At 34.5% G+C, this 23,799-nt stretch overlaps 1 protein-coding gene across 12 annotated transcripts in view; it reads right to left on the bottom strand.

Moving 5' to 3' along the window:
• The window catches only part of ERC2 (ELKS/RAB6-interacting/CAST family member 2), a 532,940-nt gene that overhangs the window by 102,316 nt on the left and 406,825 nt on the right, over window positions 1-23,799 (bottom strand). For 11 of the 12 annotated variants that reach the window (XR_003399297.1, XR_003399299.1, XR_003399301.1 and 8 more), the window contains one exon: window positions 18,516-18,581. Coding sequence is in view for 1 of the 12 variants with exons in the window: in XM_026857422.1 (XP_026713223.1) it covers window positions 18,555-18,581 (27 nt within the window). In the remaining 11 variants the exon portion in view is untranslated. Of the gene's footprint in view, window positions 1-11,161; window positions 11,172-18,515; window positions 18,582-23,799 lie in introns of those variants that run through there. The other variant, XM_026857422.1, reaches the window with a different exon arrangement.

The raw sequence follows: 23,799 nt of genomic DNA, 5'->3' as shown, positions 1-23,799 counted from the left end.
TTAGATTTAGACTTCCTTGAACATGTTGGGATAAGAAAATAGTACATTAAAATTATATCTTACTCATTAAACAAAGAGCCGTGTCATTTACTCTTTCAACCCCAAACACTGATATTTTGTTTCAATGCATGTCAAATTTTCAAGCATTCAGAAGCTAAAACAATTAGGAGCTCATTAATCTAATCAGCACAATATAAGGCTTACAGTGCTTGCAAACATAAAAATAAAACAATAAAATATAGCATTTATGGCAAGGCAATTAATGGGTTTTCTTCAAAGTTGTAAATAAGAAGAGCAAAGCAATACACGCCCTTATTGAACCAGGAAATTATGCCAGAAGTCATCTTGTTATTTTTATAATATTATTTTAAATAAGCAGATTGTCTAGTTGATTCATTTCCAGTGATGACACTGTAAGCATCTTGATTTTTTTTTTAGCTCAATGGTCATACAGTAATTTATTGAGTGCTAGATAACCTGCCAGATTCCTACCTGGAAACTCAATAAACAGCACTGTCCTAACCACAAAACCAAAATAGCTGAGTTTATACTTTTAAGGCTTCTGCACAACAGGCCTTCTTTTTACTAAGTGGCAAACCCTTGGGAAAACACTACAGACCTGATCTGGAATCTGGTAGACCTGATTTCTGCCCTGACATAAAGAAAGCTTAAATCTGGTAAATCAAACCCTCTCAATTTTTTTAGCATTGGGATTTCTTTGATGGTGTACATGCATTTTTGTCATATTCTTTACCATGATACACTTCTTATACCACAGTAACGTAAATAGTGTACAATTCTAAGAAAGTCAGAAGAAATGGAATTTCAGATGACAAAAATGCAGCTATCAAAAGGTGTATTATTTCTTGTTACCTCTAAGCATGTGATTCACTGATGTGCTGTTAGTGATATTTTGTAAAACAAAATTATAATAAATGTAAATGCACTGAGTCACAGTAATTTAGGGAAATCAGTATTTTCAAACCTAAGTGCAAAAATAGGTGCACAAACCTTTGTTGATGCCTGACTTACACTTGATTCATTTTTTCAATATGCATGTAGATACTGGAATTTGTGTTCAGGAAAGGGAATATAAAAGGATTTGGAAATGTAAGCCTTGGTGTGCATTCCAGTTATTTGTTAAGATTTTTTTATTACATGTTAATTTTGTTTTAAAATTAAATTTTCACCTAAATCTGCAAAGCTTTTGATTATTGACTCTAAAGCACATAGATGTTCACAGCATATTTAAACTATGTGTACATCCTACAGACTAAGAAATGCCAAATTCTCCCATTGCTTCCAAATTTTTGTCCTGTTTTGAATATCGTTGAAGCTGTCCTGTACAATACAACACTGCTTTTGCCAGAAATTGCTGAAGTGCCTTGGCAACTGGCAATAAGGATCGAAAATTTTTACCCAGCCACACACCTGAAGTCTTGAGTCATTCCTGATTTCACAGGAGTACATTTATACGGTGTACTTTGTATTAACAGATTATTTTAAAATATTATTCTTCATATTCTACGGCAAAGTAGAAAAACAGAGATTATGATGCATCTGTTTGTTTGGAGGGAGAACAATAAGATGGATTCCTACAAGCAAGATCTATTTGGAGTGCACTTAACCGGCCCTTAACCATCTTTGTGGACTGGATAGACCAGCAGAGAAGATGACTAGCAGACAAGCCCCCGGCTCTTTTGAATCAAAAACATAATGTTGATGAAGATCCATCCACACTGAGGTAAAAAATGATTGATTTTATCTTCCATACAACTTTCTATAACTATTCTGACTCCTCCTTAGCTCCTGAAAATTATTTCAAATTTGTGAAATCCTGGGAAGACTTTCCAAACTCTTTAAGATTCTTCCTTTCACCAAATGGAAAACAGAAGACAGGGTATTATTTCTCTTGAAAACTTATTTCTCTTAACCTAACAATTTCTTAAGTAATAAAAGTGAAAACTTTCTTAAAAGTGACTGACAATGCATAATTTTCTTCCTTAATTATTTTTATTGTCTTCTTAATCAGAGAAATTTGAAAATTACTAAGAACTGTAGAATAAAAACTGTTTTCCCCAATTCAAAATTGAAATGTGGCGTGATTTAATACATAATATGATATGTAATATGAACTTATTACTTGTTCACCATCTCAGACCAGCAGTTTCTAAGGAATCTCTAACCTCAATATATTTTATAATATGTTATATTTTCTAACTTCATTGTACATATATATTTCTAAACCCATTATATAAGGCAGAATTCTCCATCCACTAATGGACAAATCTTAAAAAAATGTGAGCTGCTTCTCCACCTTGTTTAATCTAGATATCTGACAAGAAGAAAAATCAGTTAAAATGTCTTTCCAGTGTAGTTTCAATTGGCTTTGAAGAAAAAACCCAATTTTTTAGACTTTTCTGAGGGAACGGAGCTTTTCTGAGAACTGAAAACAACCATGAAAAAATATGAAAAGTTTTGTCACTACTCATATGTTATTGCTAGCTCACAAAAGCAAATAAAAGCATCTGAAACAAATAATAGCACTTACAATACCATTAGTTTAATAGTTTGTTGGGGTTTTTTCTTAAAATTTGACCTGTTCTGCTACTGAGGGCATAAATTATGTCTTCCTTAATAGAATTAACTGGGCAGAAATGTAAATACATTGTAGGAGAAGAAGAATTTTAAATTTTGAAACACTATGTTGAATTAACTTTAATTAACCTTTTGAATACCTAGGTAATATCCCCGTACACTAGGAGTGGGATTTCTTTAATCTGTCCACTTGACATCTGCTATACCAACACCATCCTTTTTTTCTGTATTCTGGTCTGCAGACTGAAGATAATCTAACTCACTGTGCCAATTATGACTATTTCTTTCTGCTGGAATGGTTTTGGTTATGCTTTCTTATAGCAACATAGCTAATATTTATTGTCTAACTCACTGGAAAGACCCCCCCATCAGATTCTTCCACAGACTGGCACGATGATGTGTATACTACAGATGGAGATCCATCCATACCAAATCCCAGCCAGTTTATTTTGTATGAAAACTATCAAGTAGTGACTCATCTACAGTAGCAGACAGTCTATATCTGTTAGTTATTACCTTTAGTAATGAATAAAACAACTGTATTCTGTTCTGGAAGCTGGAAGCCGATTTCCTACAGGGGCTTTCACAATCATAGGCTAAAGTAAACATCAAAACAAAAGCTGCTCTGGCACAACACAGGCATAACGAAGGTAAAAAGAAAACTTAAGTCTTTCTCTGTGTTCCACACCTCACTCACCTCCCTCCACTTTCCTGCTTCGAGGTTTCAGCTGTGTGCTGCTCATTTTATGTGCCTGAAGAACTAAACTACATGGCAGTTTGTCTATTTGGGGAATCTCAACAAATTAATTAATAAATAATATTAGAAAAATCATATTATGATAGAATGATCATGAAAGCAAGTAAATAAAAGCAAAAGGTGCACTGCCTATTTAAGACTTCGTTCCTGTAATAGCTCCAATTTGGAGAAAATTAGTTGGATCTAGGGTAGGAATGCAGATTATGAACTACCAGCAAAGACATAGTAAACAAATAGCGTTTGCAGGTGAGATTATCCAAAGGTTAAGGTGTAGAGACGTAAGAAAAGGGAAACGAGAAAATGGAAACAAATGGAACCTCAAAAAAAGTGGTGGAGAATATCCATCAAAAATAGTTGAAAGGAGTAAAAAATTAACACCTGTATCTCTCAGTCCTTTGCTGTTCTCTCCATATCCTAATTCTATCCTAAAGCTAACTCTTAGCTTACAATTTACCTACCACTTTCACTGGACATAACCCAAATAATCTGTTTTGTCATTCACCTTTTCACTCCATCATCTCAGATGTTCCAAACAAAGTATGTCCTGCCCTGGTGCTAAAACTAGCCAGGTTCTGCAGTGACTTCCTACTTCCACCTGCCTGAAAACATTCATACTGCTCTGCCAGTCTGTCTCTCTTACAATCACATACAACAATCCCAGGTTTGAAGAAATCTCTTTTTGTTAATCTGCAGTCTCAGAAAGTCAATTCCCAATTTTCATAACCAAACTCTTCTCACTGACATATCACCAACCCGAATCTACCTTCCCTCATTACTGACAGTGGAACTGAAAAAGCAGAAGGAAAAGACAGCACATTAATTAGCCAATACTCAACTTGTGATCCGAGCAGTTTTATACATTAATTGATGAAGTTTGTTTCTTTATAAGAATGGCAAAATGAAAAATAAATTATTATTCTACAGGAAGAAAGAATATTTCCTGCCATCTCATCATGCTTCATCCCTGTTACTGGGGATAGATGTATCTTGCTGTACCTTGATTCCAGGATCACTATCTTATACAAGTTGTGGTGTTATCACCAGCATTGAAACATCTAGTAAGTCGACAGAATCCACACAATTCTTCAGGAAGTTAATTACCACTAAGTTTTAAATGTAACATAATCTACTACCAGAATCTACATCTCACCATGTTACTCATATGTTGACCCATGTGATTAAGTTAGCCAAAAAAAACCCAAACATAAAGGGCAACAAAATGAAATAATTTTGAAATGTAGATTTACTATCATATCGTAATATAAATTTGTACACATCCCATATACAAAAGCACTGATTGCAACAAGACACTTGGAAATGAAACCAGCCTTTTGCATGACCTCACTTCCTGTAAGTGGTTTAAAACTATTTTTTTTTTTTCCATTTTAATCCAGTATTTCAAAGCAGCATCTGGGCAAAATATGCTTTTAATATAGCCCACTGATTTATTTATTTATTGCTTACAACAATATTTGGCAATAAAAATATTCATGCAACAACTTCATGCAAAACTGTTGCAAAGACATTCAAAAACGCAAGTACTTGTAAAAGACAACTAGTGTGCTAAGAAAGAAGGCAGGCAGTAACATGCTTTTTGAATGACAGGTCTAAGTTTCAACAGCAGCTTCCAGGAAACATTTACATTTGAAAAATCCCTACTTTGACCTCTTTTTCCCCAGTTTGCTTGCTGGCAGATAGGAGTACATGACAAATGAACCTAATTTAAGCGGGCTGAATGCCAGATTGCCTGTTAAAAAAGAGCACCTGATTGTACATTAGGTGAGAGGTCAGTGACACTGAACACCAGCAGGTGTAATAACAACCGCAGGCTTTTTGTAAAGGAAATGCAAACAAGAATTCACCCTGAGGACATTCACAACAGTTCCTATCTGCCTAGGTACCAAGTGATTGGCAGTCAGGACTGCACATCAGGATACTTGGTGATGCTTTGTTAAGCTCTATCATGACAGGACTTTGAGCAGTATGTCACAAAAGACGGAGTCTTTAGGTAAAATCATAAACCAACACAAAACTAGTCACTGAAGAAGAAAGCAGCTTTTCTACTATTAAAAAAAAAAGCCTCAAAATACACAGAATAAATCGTTCTGCATCTCAGCACCTGTTTTCTCCTTGCTACAAAGCCTTTATTCATCTGCCATCATTTAAAAACACCAGTGTTGGAACTACCTGATCATTAATCTTTGAAACATTTGCCAAGAGAATATTAGGTTCTTGAAAACTCTGCACACTCTATCCACCATTTGTGGGAAAAATATAGAAAAACAATAAGTAAATAAGATTTTTACAACAGTATTATTTTGTCTTACTAAATTACATTAATTTGTCAGACACCTCTCCTGCAGATTTGGAGGTTTTATATTCCAACTTCTGCTTTTTGATCTAAGGAAAAGTGGCTGGTTGATAAACAATGCTTTTCTTATACAGAAGCTTGCTAAAATTGTATTATTAATACCAATATCAAAGTACACAATATATAGCAACCAGAGTGCAGTCTTATAGCAAAGACAATATCCAGTACAGCTATTGTAGATTTGGGGGCTTTACTTTCTAGAATAGCACATCCACACTTCTGGAATGTTAGCATCTCTTTTGGTTGATTTATTTACTTTGTATTGGTTTAGAATCTGTGAATGCATCTTTGTCTCTTTCAAAAATTCAATCATGATATTAAGAAGAATGTCGAGTTCTTGGGTAACAGGATAAATAGTCAATTATTGCTAGCAGGATCCTAGTAAAACCCATACGTGTGATATGTATACCTACATTGGATCTCATGTAATAAAAGTATGAAAAAAAGTAGTTTGCTTAGTAATTACCTTACAGCTTTCCATTTTCTGAAATACATTGTTCTGAATGATGATATCCTGCTTGGTGAGAGAGATGGCTTGATTATCTTTCAGATAAAAATGTCTGTGCTACAATGAATTTTGAACAAAATTTTTCTTACGATTACAGTATATCAGACATCCCAAGCGAGGCTATTTATTAAAAAGACACGGCTTAGATTTTTCTACCATACTAGTAACAAAATACAGCAGACATGGTTTATGTTTAGCTTTTGGTCATTATATTCTGATTTGTACTGGAAAGCAATTAATAATAATGAAAATGAGAACAGCATAGCTGACATACTCCCCCTTTTAAAAGTTCTTGCGTGAAATTTAGAAGTCAATGGGACAAGTGTGTTGCTGCACTGTAAGTTTTCCAGGACAGTGGTGGCTTCACATGCTATGTCCTTCATCTGCAACAAACATGTATTTGGCACGTAATAAATAAATAAATAAATAAATAAATAAATAAATAAATAAATAAATAAACAAACAAACAAACAAAACATGAAACCATGACAAAATAAAGATTTCTAAAGCTAGCATTATACTTCTAGAAAGAAAGTGAAACAGTCACTGTCATTACTTTTGAAGTAAAACCTGTCTGTGCCTTACAGATCTTCCAGCTGGTCAAGTCTGTTTCTGAACAGCTTTTATGCACAAAACCATGCACAACCACACCCTACACTACTGTTTCACCATACTCAGAATTTATAGTGCAGTTGACTATTCATGAGTTATTCCAAATACAGAAAGCATACACAACTGAAAAATATGCATCAATTTACTTATGGAAAGAGCATGTTTTCTGAAAATAAAAATGCAGTTTTGTAAGGTGCTTAGTAATTCTTCCTTTAGAGAATTTCATATTCTAAGACCATTTAGTAGCAATTTACATTTATCAGATCACATACATTCGAGAATCTGAAGACACAAAGACAGCATTTGAAATATTTCTAATGTCAGTTTATTAACTGGTTTGTTTCATGGGTGCGAAGCAGATATTAATTCTGTCCAATCAGCTTATTTAGGGGAGCATGTACTTATGTGTTAATCACCTGCTGGGTGGTGGTGAGGAATCTATCCTTTGATCAAAGGGAGACGCACTGGTTTTACTTTACATCCTGTCTCTCTAGCTCTCAACTGGCCCATAGCTGGAGGGATTCATTTCAGGATTTTTCTTTATTCCAAGTATTCTGTTACTTGCTGCATACCACCACCCAAGACATCAGGGCTAAAACTAAACACGCTTTGTGGTACAATCATGACAGACTTCAAAATGGAAACAATATTTAAGTTAAACCTGTAAGATCAAATTTGCTGAAATCCTGCAACACATGCAGCTTTTGAACACTACAAGATCAGATCAAAGTTTGACAGGCGGAATCAAGGAGAGAATCGGTACATTTAAACCTAACAGTCCTCAAGGAAAAACAGAGGACATTGGTAAAAGCACAGTTGACAGTATTTACGGTGTCTTGGTGCTAACAGCAGCTAAATATAGCTAGAGAGCTCATGTTTTTTCTCTCTATATTTTTTTCCTTTAAGGCAGAGTTCTCAGCTTGTCTTAAAATACATTCTTAGAAGCTACACTGCTTTCAAGAGGGAAAGGGTATTTTTCTTTTGATTCTTACATTGAAAGACCATTTCCAGATAAAACTGTCTTTAAGCAGTAAGACTGTATCTGTGGAGGATTCATACACAACTTTAGTAGTTGTCATAGTAAGACCTCTCTTCCCTACAAAACCAAAAGAGAAGGTACCCTAAGGCACCGCGATATTTGAACAAGTAGTCTTCATTAGAGAACTTATCAAACTAGTAAAAGAGATGGGACTGAAAAAAAGCATTAGCTCTCTGAGAATGAGCCCTCCTCTCCCCTGCCATCAGTTGCAGGCTTTTTTTGGTTGACAGGTTCAATTCTAAAACTATTACTCCTAACAGATATTTTTTGCACATTTATCATTTTTCTTAAAATGAATGAAAATTCAAGTTCTAAATATTTTTCCTTCTATGAATTACACACTGAAAATATATTACAAGCCTTAAGGTAAACTGATTTGCCACACTGCAATTGTAAAATAATTAATTTCAATTATAAACAGTTAACAATAAGAGAGCTTCTTATTAAAATTTCTGCTGCTGACTTAAGAAATTAGGCAAATTTACAAATTAAGAAAAAGATCTCCTAGAAGATGAATGACCACAATTGTGTAAAAGATTGAATAAAAGCTGAATCTGGTTTAGTAAAAAAATCTGGGAAAAAAACAGCAAAGATATTTCAAACAGTTTTACAAGTTTTTAAAAGGATGACCTAGCATTCAAAAAATATTTCACAAATGAGTGCTGCGGGATCTATGTAAATTTCTCAACAATTTTTTCAGCCTCAGACAGACTACGAGTGAGGGCAAATTAAATAGGGTGGATAAGGAGTTATGTTTTCATTAAATCTAACCACAGATTTAAATCATAACTACAGCATATAGTAAGGCAGAGAAGAAAATCTAGAGAATCGCTAAAAAATTCTTTCAGTAGCATGACTTTGGAGGCAAGCCCAACACTGGATCAGGAACAATTATAAAAATGTTTTGCAAAAGGAGTAAGGTGTCTCACCTTTATCTTTTTTTTTTTCCCCACAATTAATGCAGCTAGAATATAATACTCGATTACATTAAAAAAATGTAAGGCAATCTCAGAGGACTTTCAATCCAAAAGTCTTGAACACAACTTAATTCAATCAAAATGTTAGGATCTGTATTACTTACCCAGGTATAAATTCCTATAGGGGTACAGAAGCAATGTGATTCAGACCTAAAGCCTCTAACTGCCACAATCAGCATCATTCTGGCTAACAGAATTTCTGAACTATTAAAAACTTAGTGTTTACATTTGACCCTATCCATATTCTTAGAACCAAAATGAATCCTCATTGAAAAGCTCACATGCAGGAGCCAGGTCAACAGATGTAAAACACTACACAAAGAATGTGCCTGTACTGTGCTGCTTTGATGGCTCCAACAAATAAAGATTTAGGCTTCAGCCACATTAGGGAACAGTAGTAATTCGTAAACACTTATAGGTAGACTTTAAGATCTGCTATAAAGAGCAAAGCTCTCGGCCTTGTTTGAGATTTATCACCCAATGTATTCCAAGGTCCTAGAACCATGTGTGACAAAATTAGTCATATTATTAATATAATTGGCTCAGCAAAGACTTATTGAAAGATCTATGAAAAAAAGCCCAACCAAAAAACAGTTTGGAGAACTGGCTTTCCTAGAATTTAACCCTGATTTACTATCCAAAATTATAGCTCCTATATAAAACAGAAATTATCATTTATTACTGATCTCCATGCTTGCATCTGGTAAAAATATGTCTATCTGCAAAACTAACAAAGAGGTTCTGATTCTGATTAGTCAAACAAGAAAACTGCACTGCTTTAATTTAAATTATTTTAATAACCTGATTACCTAAATCGGTGCAAGTGCCTTTGAAGATGATCTCAGTGAGGGTCTTTTTGTTTTTAACTTATGGACATAATTCTCTTCCAGACTCAGCTTTTCCACTTGAAGATGTAACTGGCACTAGCTGTTCTTCCCTAACCATCAGCTGTGTTACCACACAGTTTCTAACAGAGAATCAGAAATGTCAGAGTGCTCTCTACACCACACTAGGCAACAATAAACAGGCTTGTCTGATGAATGGGTATTCATCACTATTTAAACTAACCTGGCTCAGTTTGCTTGAAGTTGATATGGGATTGATGGGAGTGATTTCTTCTGTTGATAGATCTGGGAAGGGTAACAATCTTTAGCAGAAAAATAGTAATAAGCACATGAGGGTGGGTGGTAATAACATCATCAGCTGGCACAGCTGTTTGCCGAGTGCTCTGCCCATGGCCTAAGGCTGTGGACAGATATCCTCATCTACATCCAGATATGCTGTTGAAAGAGATTCCAGCTGCTTGTCCCTCTCCCTTCTAAGACTATTGCTTCAAATCTTCCAGTAATGCTGCTTATTTTAGTCAAAAAGATCTGGTTTAAAATAAAACTATTACATGAACTGTTCAGCTAGCTTGGCTGACTTTGGCAGAGCTCAGAGCCAGGCTCCTAAAGAGGAGCTCATGATCTGGCCAGTCAGATGATCTGAAAGGCTCCAGGAGGGAACCAGTGAAACCATCACTGCTCTTCTGGAAAACAGACCTGCAAACATTTTCACCAGTGAGCTGTCTATAAATCAAAGATGAAAACTGAAGCAAAATGAAGCAGCAAAGCTCTGCCTTTTGTGATATGCAGGGATATTCCATCACAACTAAAGCTGCGCTTTGCCTAGTGGTCTCTGAAATGGGTAGCACAACAGGTATTTTTGAACAAATGAGATCACTGATGCCAAAATGGTGCCTAATTAGAGTGGGACAGTAGAGCAAAATGAGGAATATTAATAGCCATTTCTTAACTATTTGAAATCATTACATTAATATTTGCTAGAGCACAAGTATACAAATAACAATGTTGTCAAAGCAATGTTCCCAAGATGCTTGGGATTAAATCACATGAATAAATATTTTTCCTAGATTTCTGTATGCACACTTATTTCTATAAGTGTTTGTATTGTACTGTGTGTACAGAACTCTGTTAGAGGAATTATTCACAAATTATCAGAATGAAGGCTCCGAACACAAGACAATCCCATCCTGCCCAGTGCCTGCCCCAGAAAAAGGGAATGGCTGTGCAAGCAGTATACACCTGCTGAAACAGCCAAATGCCTTTTTAATTTGTTTCTTTGCATCTACGCCTCACTCAGTTCAGCTGGAGCTCCAGCCACCACACCCAGATGAAGTGCTTCAATTATTGCATGCGTGCGATCTGAGAATCTGCATTAGAAACCACTGCCAGAATAACATGAAGCGTAAGAGACAGGGACGTGTCTCAAAACTGGCTCCAGGCCTTGTGGCTGGTAGGACTGGATATCTATGATAGCAGTCATCACCTATCAAAGCTTTTCCTACAGGAAATCAAGAGACATGTGCAATATCAACTGGTATTTCATTAAGTAGGTCAGCACAGGGAGGTTTTCTTTCTTTCTTTCTTTCTTTTTTAAAAAAAAAGCAGCATTATAGCATTGTAGCTAACAAAATAAATATGTTTATTTTATATTAAAAAGAGATACTAGATAATTTATTAGGTATTATTTTCCGTACTTTACTGAATATTTTCTCTTGTTTTTTTCATAAACTTCCCAGAGCAACTTATATAAATCTCATACTTATTCAAAATTGACTGGTTTTTTTTCATATTTTTGTTTAAAATCTTACATTCAAATGTTTAGGTCATAGGAGCTTTGATTAGGTCTTCAAGTCAGGTGACACTTCTGCTTCCAAACAAACCAAGACCTACCACTGGTCTTGGATTGCTGTGCTGCCAGTCCCATATTCATACGCTCTACTATTCAGACAACTGCTTGAAACTCTCTTCAAGACAAATAATAATCATTTCACATGTTCACGTGAACATTTGTAGAAGTGCAATTCATCACTGAATTTGTCTCTTTTAAAGCAGATTTTCGCTACTTAGGTTACTCAGCTTCAGTTATTAAACTATAGCTAAATGATGCGATTACTTCTTTTGGCATGAAGTCAGTGATTATCTACTTCTCCTGTTTACAGCAACTATAACATTTTGAAAGAAAGTTTATCTGTGAAAATCCATAGTGCCTCTTCTCACTTTCTACCCTGTTAAAAATTGCTCTCGTATGGTATTTGTTTTTACTATGGAAGATTATACAAGAGCACGGCTGATGATTGTAGTCCCTGTGATTTTTGTCTTTAGGCTGACATCAATAGCTTTGAAGTTCAGTTCATCAGCTACATTTTCAGATTGTTTGCACACCTTCCGCACCTGCAGTGAAGAAGCTGAGGCCAAAGTTCAGGCAGAATGGCCTGACTCACACAGCTAAAATACCAGTGACAGAAAAAAAACCCTATTGGATTTATATAACAAAGTTCTACAGCTAGACATGAGGGTGATTTGGTGTCTCATAAATACCAAGGATAAGATAAGGTAGGATAAATGCCTGTCAGATTAAAGTAAAAGACATGCAGTTTGTAGAAGTCTTTTTGAGAATACATATGTGTATATGCACAGATGTTTTTCTACTAATGAACAAATAAAAGCACAGAAACTGATCTGAATGAAATAAATAACAAAACTTTCACTGACTTGAGTGGACCCAGGGTTTCAACTTCTGACCTTAACTCTAATGTATTTGGCTGTAGCAATGCTGTAACGGAAAGATAAAGTTTTTTTTTTTTAAATAACAATGCTGATGATCTTCACTAATCTCATATTCCATAGGAAATACATAAAAAGTTTCACATTTGTCAAGCGATTCACGTATTTCCAGTGTATAATCAGTAAAAAATAACGAAATACATACAGCAAAATAAATTCCTATGTACTTTTAATGAAAACCCTCTGTCTTCAACGGTGAGCAACCAATACCCAAAACTACTAGCAGTAGCAATGACATCGACAAGAAGAAAGAAAGCTAATTTTTTAAGTAACATAGAATTTCCCAATTAAATTAAAACCTATAAATGTCTTCCATTATGAATAAAAGTATTTTAACAGGAATGAAGACTAGTCACAAATCTGTCCATAGTCTGCAAAACAAACATTCCTAGGGAGGTTCCTCCTTTTGTTTAGTAAAAACCAAGTTGCAGTAAAACAACAATCATGTCTAAAAATTCACAAATCCAAAATGCCCTTGGGCTCCAGTCAATGTAGCAACACCCACTTAGCTTATTAAGCATAGAGCTAGTATTCATACACTCTATGAGAAAATTAAAAGGAACACTGCAGTCATGCTCCTTATTTTTCCATTGCTTTGCATGCTACTGAGACTCATTTCAAAGTTAACATGATTTTTCCAAAACAGGCTAAACGGAATATCCCAAATGTAAAGAAAAATATTTACAGAAATCTTGACTTGAAATAATGAAAACAAAAAGCAGAACAATAGCTAATAGTTAATGTCTTTAAACATATCCTTATATAGTAACATGACCAAATTTTCTATGCTTTATACTCCTATTAGTAAGGACATCTTGAAAGAGAACTGTTCACCACATCTCAACAAAGACAAAGCTAGGCACCACATTTGTTTTAAAACAGCCTCTTCTTCTCCTCCCTGGAAACATACAAAAGACATCCAATAGTTAGAAGTGAACAGTGAATATTTGCCTGAGCAATAATTGAGCAGTTTTATTCTGTTGCCCATTCTGTAGAGAAATTCTGCTTTGAAGGTTTGGGGTTTTTTATCAAAGGACACTGATGTCTCCTGAAGAATGCCTCCACAGTACCCCTAAGGCAAAATTTTAAATTACAGACTTTATGTTCTGCTCTTAAACCCAGATTTAGCAGACTAGCTTTATGATTCTAGTTTCAGAAACACTAGACGTAATTTGATACTAGGCACAAGCTTCAGCCCCTCTTTGTCTCAGGTGTGAAGGTAACCCTGCTTTAAGGATATAACAGACAATAAACTTGTCCAAACACTCCTCAACATCATCTTTCAAAACATCTAATTTACTTCACATCTGACAAAGAACAAAGTCTACAGCACTGTACAAACAGAATACTCCACAAACAGCTTTTGTGTTGATTTCTCTTACAGACACGCATGGACAACCTGTGGCAAAGTCCTAACTGTTTTTCCAGTGTCTGCTGCACTTCAGAGGTAGGAACTGGAACGAAAAAAACAAGCACTTGTGTTCTACCTGCACACCTCAGCTGTGTCACGAATCATACTTTGAGTCACATGGCTTCAGTTACCCATGACAGACTTCTATACAGGCTTAATTCTTCAAGCTTATCATCACCTCCTGATTTTCGGGATTTTTTTTCCCTTTATAAGGGTGAGGAGAGGGGAAGAGATCCCATTTCTAAACAAGTCCCAACCAGTGCAGCTACATGTGCTACCAAATTTGCCGGCCAGTGAGATTTCCTTGAACGCTTTGTTCCTTAATGAGTAACTAGCGTGTCTATAACCTTACAACATATTCTCATCCTGCCACTCTACATTTCCACCATCATTTCATGTCACTCTTGTGTAGTAATTAAGTACTGAAGTTGTGAAGTTTAAAAGGACCTCACTGATTTTTAACTGACTACTTTTAAAACATAATTAGAGGACTAGTCTGCACTATCCTTACTTAGGCAGAGTACTACCTCATGGCCTCAGGAACGCTTTTGAAAATATCTGCATGGTACGTAAAACAATATTAGTAAAACTGATTAATAATAAGGATTAAATTAGACCTGAAAGAAGACAAGTTCAGATGCTAAACATTTTGGTATCACAGTGGCTTTTTGTTTTGTAGAAAAAAAGAAAACTCTTAAAGAGAAATCAACTCCAATTCAAAAGCAGATAATTTATTTTACACTACTGTAACAAAAATTAAATTAAGATTCCCATAGTCTCTTGATTGTTCTCAAAATCATTGTACACTTTGTACGTAATTTTTTTTAAACTAAAACAAATGTGTCTTTGAGATTCTAAAAGGACAATAATATGCTTTGGTTCATAAACAAATGTGTGTGTTGCAATGGAACTGCTGCATCCATCATTTATATAATTTAAACTGTATAACTAAAAATGATGTCAAATTTACAAACTATAAAGAAGGTGAAGGATTTTTTTTTCTAGAAATCTGCATTCTTGCCATTCAAATACTTGTAAAATTAAATTGCTGGTAAAATTATATTTTCTGCTTCAACATAAAAATATATTCCTCATGTTCATTCTCGTTGGGTCTCTTGGTTTTCTCATGTTCACAATTAGATTTTGATAGAAATCTGAAGTAAAAAACAAATACAGAGGAGCTTTTCTAAAGAAGATATACACCCAATTTAATTGTATTAAGTCTGTGTTTTAATATATAATCCACTGAGAGATTTGGTTTCCCCCAGCCGTTCTACGTATGAAAATCAGAGCAGAGAGGAAGAATGGTGAAAACATGTCTAACCCCATGAATTACGGGCTGTTTTAAGGGTCCTTATATTATGAAGAGTGCAATCATCTCCTTCCTACATAGAGATGAAATCTCCATCTCATCCCCGTTCCATTTATCTAGTTTCTAGATCTGTTTCAACAGGCTGCTGGAAGTTCACCAGTTCGACCACTCATCCTCTCTACTACTATCACGCAAAAAGAGTCAACCCATCCTGCTGAATCCTGCAGCCACAGTGCAATGAAGCTAACTGGAGTGAACTGTGCGCCCATCGTTCCTGGTGGTGAACAACTGTTCAGGGAGTTTTATCACCTTGCTTTGGTAAGAACAGTATCCAGACTCCTCTTATATGCACTGTCAAAAACACAGGGCAGAGCACTCTGTAGTGAAGAGTTTATGCCTAGAGCTTTAAAACTCTGCACAGTAATGGATTTATTGTAATGAACTACTGGGATATTCTACTCATGTTAACAATGTCAGTTTTAAATAATAATGCAACATTCAAGACAGTTCATTTCACCCTGATTTCTAATCATTTAAACTATTAAATTCACTGAGCCTTAAGCCATATGCATCCAAGACAAATCCTGTGCGTCTTCTTTAAATAGCAATAGAAATGATTAAAATGTTGCAAAACTAAATCGCAGGCACTATTCCTTTCAATCCATAAGTACAGAATCATAAAGTGGATGCTAAAAGGAATATCATACAACAAGATATAATAACAGAACTAATTATAATGTCCAGACTTTATATAAAAGCAAACAAATGTATAAAAAAAGTATTTTACAGAGATGGTGTCAGATAAAGATAAAAAGATACAACTCTATTAACCTTGTATTGATTGTAAGTAGAAACAGGAAATAATCCATTTATCCAAAATTTTCATTTCCTTAACAAATCCAGGGCTTTAGTCTATGTGGCAGAATGTACCACAGTGTTACCTTAGAATGCAGTAACTTTTAACTGCTGCTCTGCTCAAACTTCAGAAAATAGGAATAAAGACCTCAGAAGTAGTTTATGTTGTAACTTCTACTCCTCAAGAGTAGTTCTGAGAACTAAGTCCAGTCTTCCTCTGGTTTAATACAAGTAGCTCAGTTCGACCTGAGCAACCCCCACTGCTGAGCTAGATGCGTGGAGACTGCAAACTCCTGTGCTCAGTCGGCCAAATCAAGCCGTTAGCTCTCAAGTCTGTGCGCAATAGAAAAAAAATAGCTATTATTTTTTCAAAGCATATCTTTTGCGAGCATCTCTTTTGTAAGATATACTTACAGCTCTTAACAGCGAATGTGAGGAAATTTAATATTACTACATGTATTTTCATAAGCTTTATAGGTCTGGGACCTAAACTATTCTTTTCCCCTAGGGAAGGAGGTCTATGACATGAATTTTCACCTTATGAGAGCCATTCCACTAGACCCATGGCCATTTTTCCTACAAGGACAGGTCTATGCATGAGTTCAGTCTGGAGGACAGACTATGCCTGCTACCAGCTATTTTTTACACTACATTGGCAGTGCTCCCCCACTTGAAAAGAAACAGCAAACAAGTTATTTGTCAAGGATCTGGTACATAACGATACCAGATAAATTATGCTGGCATTTGAACAAAAGAGTCAGAGAAGAATGTCTGTTTTTAAATTGGAAATATATATGGGCCTGGAAAATAAACAAAGACCTGCTCTCCACACCCAAACCAGAAGAATGATGCTAACAAACAGCTGAAAATTACATTACTTTTAAATAACATCATAAACGGCTATTAAAATATCATGCAGCTGCAGTTAACAGAACTTGCTAATTACTTAAAACACAGCACTAAGAAAATCCATAAACCTCTTTTTACATTTTTATGTGAAAAAGAACAATTCCAGATTCTTCTTAAGGCTGCTTATTTTCACAAAAGAAGAAAGTGTAGCTAAAAAAATTTAGAATATGAGTCACATCCTTTCCTACTGTTACCACGTGTGTGTCCATGAACAAGGAGGTTACCGACACGTACAACCTGTACAAGCATGACATTTAAAGCTGAATCAGAAAGCATAAAACCAAAAAGTTTATAACTATACTCTGATAAACCAAGGTTGCTTTCTTTAAATGTTAACGGTATCACAGTGCCCATTATTTTATTTTACAGTTGTTGAATCTTAAAATTCTGTGTGATAGAAAGCTTCAAGAGTTTGTGTTTTCGTTTTTTTTTTTAAACAAAATACAAATTATTCAATTTTGCATCTCACAGCTATTCTAAAAATATTAAGTATAAAAGAACAAAAAATATTTCAAGATTTTATGCCTGTCAGAATGACTGACTTGTAACGTGGCTTATAACACTACTGGAAACAAAACAAATCATACAGTCTTTGACTTGGGGTGACAGAGGCCAAAGTAATATAAAGTATAGCAGCTTTAATAACACATTAATCTTTACTTATGTGAGTAGATTTTGCTCCTCTGAACAGTCCCATTGTAAATAGAATTGTTCCAGTAAGAAGTAGTTACATGAGCAACATGGTCTATGAGTGAAACGCCAGGCCCGTGATTTTAGCAGCGTTGAGACCACAGTGATCACGAGCTACGAGTTACCTACAGCTTCAAAGGCAACCACCAAAGAAGTGGAGATGCATTCATCAATAACACGGTGACAATATAGTTATTTACTCATAACTGAAAGAGACTTAAACAAAATAAACGGCACTTTGTACCCTTAAATATCACAACCAAAGTATTGCATGGATGTTAGTCCATCAGATTATTTCAGACAAAGGGCATGTATTGCATAGACAGATTATACTTCCCTTATTAAGCATCTACCGCTTATTTTAAAATTTCACCAAAACATTTTAGCTTAATAGGTTGTCTCATTTTTTCAATGCACATTATAAATTATACTCCAGTCAAATTGTATGCTTAATCTATGGCAAACTTTCTTCAGTATCAAACTTTCACACTCATTCTCCAAAAATATTACAGTTTTCTTACAGCGATTTTCAAGATAATATAGCAGGTTAATATTACCTTAGAGAAATTCTTATCTACCAAAAAAAGGAAATCGTTTAGACAGATACAAACAGATCCAAATACAATACTTCTTAAGTTTTGTACCTACCTACACCTTTAGCCACAACAGGCTGTGAAAAAAAATTAAACGATTAGACACATTTTCTCATTGTTCATTGCACATGAGAAGACATTTTTACAAGGTTTACAAACACACTTGTCAAGATACACACAGCTCCATGCAGTTTAAAATGAAACGATAAAAGATAGACTGCAACTTGAAAGAGATAGAAAAGAGAGTTTCTCACCCCTCAAAACAAAACTGGAACTTTGGTTTATAGGAACGGCTAAGCCCATATACCCTCCTCGTCATCCTGTGTGCCAGAGATTAGGAGTTGCACAGAGAGGATGTTAGCATTGGAATGAAAGAAGAAAAAGTTAGTTACTTTGGTGCAAATATAATACAGTTCTCGGCTGTTAAAAACATGATTTTTTTTTTAGACATAAGATAGCAAAACCAACTAGAACAAGTTTGTGTTATATATGCAAGAATCTGCATCTATAGCAACCAAAAAAACAAGAACAGTGATGCAAACATTTTTGCCACCCAGTTAAAACAGTGTGTAGGAAGTAGATGATAAGATTAAATATTAAAAGATTATCTATTTTTTAATTGCACACAAATCAAACCAACACTGACAGCAGAAAAATATCAAACCTTGTAAGTATGCAAAGTAATTACTATAATCAAATTGTCTTAGATTGTTAGGTTAAAAGATACAAAACTGTTGAAGAATAAAAAAATCTGTCATTAGTGAAGTACACTTTTCTAATGTGCTAGCAAATCTCTCTTTTAAGCTGTCCTTAAACACTGCGAATCATTAAATGCTATTAGTTTATCTCCTCCTTTCCATTTTTTAACCATTAGGATTATTTATTTAGAGTTTTAATGATAGATAATGACATTAACAGCAAATACAAAAAATCATAACCATGTCAAGAATTTGTTTGTTAAAGTAATTACTTTACTGTAGATGCGCTGAAAGCAGAAGGTCTTTCTTTACGATTATTACAAACCCAAAATTAAAAAGAACAAAATAAAACCCATGAACTAAAGCAGGGGAGTGAAATGTTCTTTCCTGGATATGTTTAATGAAGTTTAGATTTTTTTACAATGATTATTTACCTATGCACACACAGATGTGTATGTGCATATCTACACAGTTCTACTGTGGCAAATTCTGATGGGATGCTCAGCTCCTAGAACAGAGGCGCACAACACAATGTTTTTCATTTAACTCAGCATTTCAAGATCAAATAAAATCTTATAATTTTAGATATTCTTAAAACTCACCCATTGATATTTTAGAAACGTAAAAAAATTACAGTCTATAGTTTCAGAACTTTGCAAGTTAGCTGGTGTAACATACTGCTGGCACTCAATTAAATCTAAAAACTAAATAAAATGAATGGTAATTAATTATGATTGAAAGAGACAGGAATTTTAGCCTGAAAATATACACTGCCAGTATCACTACTGTTCCTAGTCCATTCTTGGAATAAAAAAGAGCTCCCAGATGTCAACCGTTATTAAAAACCAGATGTTAAGATAGATGTCTTGCATGTTGCTGAATTGAGTAAAGAAATCTGACAGTCCACTATAAACTTAGCTATCATTTAACACAGAAGAAATGCGGGTAAATTTTTTACAGTTAACTTGGAACATGTCTTAGTTATAAGGTCTGCACAACTACACTACAAAGCAAAGGCACAGGAAGGCCTGAATATTCTTATTTCGTTTTGAAACAAAGGGACGAATTCTGTAAAACTTCCAAGGAGCTGGGTTCACCTCACTGAAAATACAAGTCTGTCCCTCTGAATTCTACAGGAGCTACTTTTATTCAGGCCTGCTAATGCTAATTGAACTGACTTTGAAGTTGACAAGAGTTTTGCCAGAGTAAAGGTTGAAGAAAGACTGAAGGATTTCTTTTCCACTGAGTAGTTTGATCCTAATTTCACTAACAGAACGCATTAGGTTAATCTTTGGTGATATCTTTAAAAACAGCAAAAATCAACAAAATGGGCAACTCAGTACATTTCCAAATGAATTCTAACTACATACAGCTGGTTTGCTGTTTAGTGTATTGTAATCCTTCAAACAGGCAGACGTTCATTTTTACTCCAATTACTTGCATGATCTCTTTTTGGCAGAATTCTAGAAGAGTTGAAAAATCAAATATTGTCAAATATTTTTAAAAAGTATTACGGGAAATTACTGACTATATAGTTTGACACTGATCCTGATATACAATAAGCAATAAATTAAAAGCTGGAACTCAGTTAATGTCAATCAATATCACTTTTTTGTGTACTTGTCCTGTCAAAATAACTTTCTAACTTTTTCAATTACATAGAGACTCTTTTTGATAAGGTAAGTGCTTTGAAATAACATGCTGAGATTTCTGGAAGGCATTTGATTATATGCCATGAGACACAGCGTCAGCAAAATTAACTCTACATAGAATCAATGTTGCTGGAGAAGGAAGGGGACCAGCAGGTATCTTTTCTCATCCCAAACTTTTTTCTGTTTTCCCATGATCTGAAAGAAAAGTCTGACAAGCACTGCTTGGAAAAGTGAATGTATTTGGTATTAGCTGAATAAATGTTATCAGCTGCACACACATATAACTGAAATCATGTATACATTGTCATCACTTGAAAACATACAGGGCAAACTTAGAAGACAGGGGACTGTATCTGAAACTGATGATATCCAAAAGGGCTACGCAGACCATGGTGGACACGAACATGCAATACAGTGTTGAATTTACAAGGACAAATACAGATGGAGAAATAAAAATCAAAGTTTGCTGTATCTTTATGCAGTAGCATAAAACCATTAATAAAATTACACATCTGGTAGTCATGTCATACTTTTGTGAATATTGGGATGACTGTAACCAGATCAGGAAACAGCTACAAAATTATTGAAAAATTAACTTGGCAGTGAGAAACAAAAGAGACTCAACATAACTGATCACTCAGAAAATATTCAAAGATTGTTTCATCACTATTAACTAACATACAGAAAAGGAGACGGTTCTTTCATCTAGCAGAAGAAAAGCTTGATAGAGATTTAGAGGAAGTAATTGCACTGCAAATACGGTACATATTTTTCAATAGTGCATCGCTTCTGGATGACTTGAAGATTTTATATCAAGACTCTAAAAGATACGGCTAACTATTCAAAATAATTAAAGAAAAAATACTGATTTAATGAAAAAATTATTGGGTGGTCGGGTCTACTTCAGCATCTACAGTTAACAAAAATCATCTTCCATCTTTTTTCCTCACATCTGTTTTAGTGCAAATGTCTGTGCCATAATCTTATTCTGTACACAAAGAATTTATTATGTATTTTCCAATTTTAGTGATTAAGTAGTTCATAAAAAATTACTTAAACACGGTTGATCTATTTTGACAGACAACTGAATAGAAAAAAACAAACCCTCACTGGATTTTAAATTTTTAATACTAAGAGCAACCTCAACACCACTCTCAACATAATGTCCTGTTTAAAAAAAGTCTATCCATAGAGTTTTTTGACTAGAGTTATAACTATCCCAGAAAATCTGTTCATATCTCATTTTTAATTCCACACATTAATTATTTATAGAAGATAAATAGATTTGCACTAACCTAAGTAGAACTCTCCCACTTATCATTCCTATCAAAAAAGCCCAATGTTTCATAACATGCTTTATTATCTAATAAGTTATTTAGTTAATTATGTCATATATTGATGTTAGGTAATGCACTAGCCTAAAAATATTTTGCACTTTATGATAGTTGAGGATAAAAGTAAAATACCTACAGATATTGGAGAATGTCAACCCTCTTTTTGATTAAAAAAAGATAGAATTAAACGAAAACCCATTATTCCATTATATGTACTGTCACTTTTTAATTTAACGGAAGCCACAATGTGGCTTTCAGATGCAAGATCTTAAAGAATTATTAAAAGAACTCATTGATCACTTACTGTTCCCACTATGCATACAGGTTGTTTTCAAGCCTGCACTACCTCCTTCCAGTGCATTGGATCAAAGTTATAAGACTCAGTTATTCTTGTCATTCTGCTGCCCGTTACAACTTGAGGAGTGGATATTTAATGGTGTAAATCCTAATTTAGTGTTATAGGCTTTACAGATTTTTCTGTATGGATAGAAAAAAATCTATAAGCACTGGTAAAAAGCATGTCAGAATCAGGATTGAAGTTTTCATTGGTTTTATGAACAAACTATCTTATCAAGAAGCTAAGGTTTGGTACCTCAATGCAAACAGATAATGTAAGAGAGAATACAGAATTTTTTACTGATGTTCAGAGATAAATTAAGTTCATTACCTATTTTTGCATTCTTGACATACGGTGAAGCAAAATAAAAACTGCAGTTATGCCTTATCATTTATTAATATTGGATCAGAGGCTTCCAGAAGTATGATTAGTCTTTCATATCAGTGTGTATCCTACAGAATCATTAATCTATGGCTCTTTCAAACAATAAACTATAATCAAGCAGTTTTTGATTAACGTTTGTGTACATTAACTGCTTTTTAAACTTGGATCTTTCATTGGTTTATGTGGGCAAGAATGACAAAAACTGCAAAGCAAAGTCTCAAATACAGCCAAGCAAAAAGGGAAAAAACCATAATTCAAGAAACACCAATGGAACTGATAAATTAGCATTCATGCTTAATTATTATAAAATTATTATAAATTCAAAATATTTAAAACATTGAATGTTTTGTATTTTTAGGACTGACATCCAAGTCTCTAATTTGGACATATATTTAGGTACAGTACATTGGTATAATCTCAAGTATTACTAAAGCCTTTCTACATGGGCTATTTAAAGATTATTAATTCATTGACTTTATCTCATCCTTTTGCTAGTCCTTTCTTCTGTGCTGCTACTCATCATATTTGTTTAACATCTTCAAAAGAAACAGCCAGTGTTACTAAATATGATTTACTCTTCTGATCCAATTGTCACAAAACCTGTCATTAATACCTCAAAATGGGTTTCAAGCGAGCAAGATGAGGAATTTAAGGAGTAGTGCTTGGAAAACACTGCACACAGATGTAGAAAGCTTGTATAAAGATGTCTTCTGCTTTACTATTGAACTACACCTCAATACAAGTTTTGCAGGCACATTTCTCAGTCATCAATTCTTTAAGGTTCATCAGTTTCAGTATTAAATTTGAGACAGTGGCCCTCAGATAAAAGGGGATACATTACACAGCAGGTTAGAAACAAAGGATAACTTTAATCATGGTGTACATGATAAGTAAGTCTAAAAAATTTTAACAATTAGATGACAGCAATTAAAAGCCTATTTGTAACAGGTTTGCACATAGCATATTCTTGAGCACTAAATATGACATAGTTGCAAGAGGTTGTGTTTAGCAGTGCGTTGCAACAGCCACAGATCTAGAGCCAATACAACTGGTACTGAGAAACAGCATCCGTACAATGCACCTATCTTGAGGCGGGGTATTCTGGATTAATTTTGCTCTGTCTGCAAGACTAA

This window comes from Athene cunicularia (assembly GCF_003259725.1).
Source record: "Athene cunicularia isolate RWA chromosome 12 unlocalized genomic scaffold, athCun1 chr12_part1, whole genome shotgun sequence".
Taxonomy (NCBI): Eukaryota; Metazoa; Chordata; class Aves; order Strigiformes; family Strigidae; genus Athene; species Athene cunicularia.
This window is presented reverse-complemented; position numbering and strand designations above follow the sequence as displayed.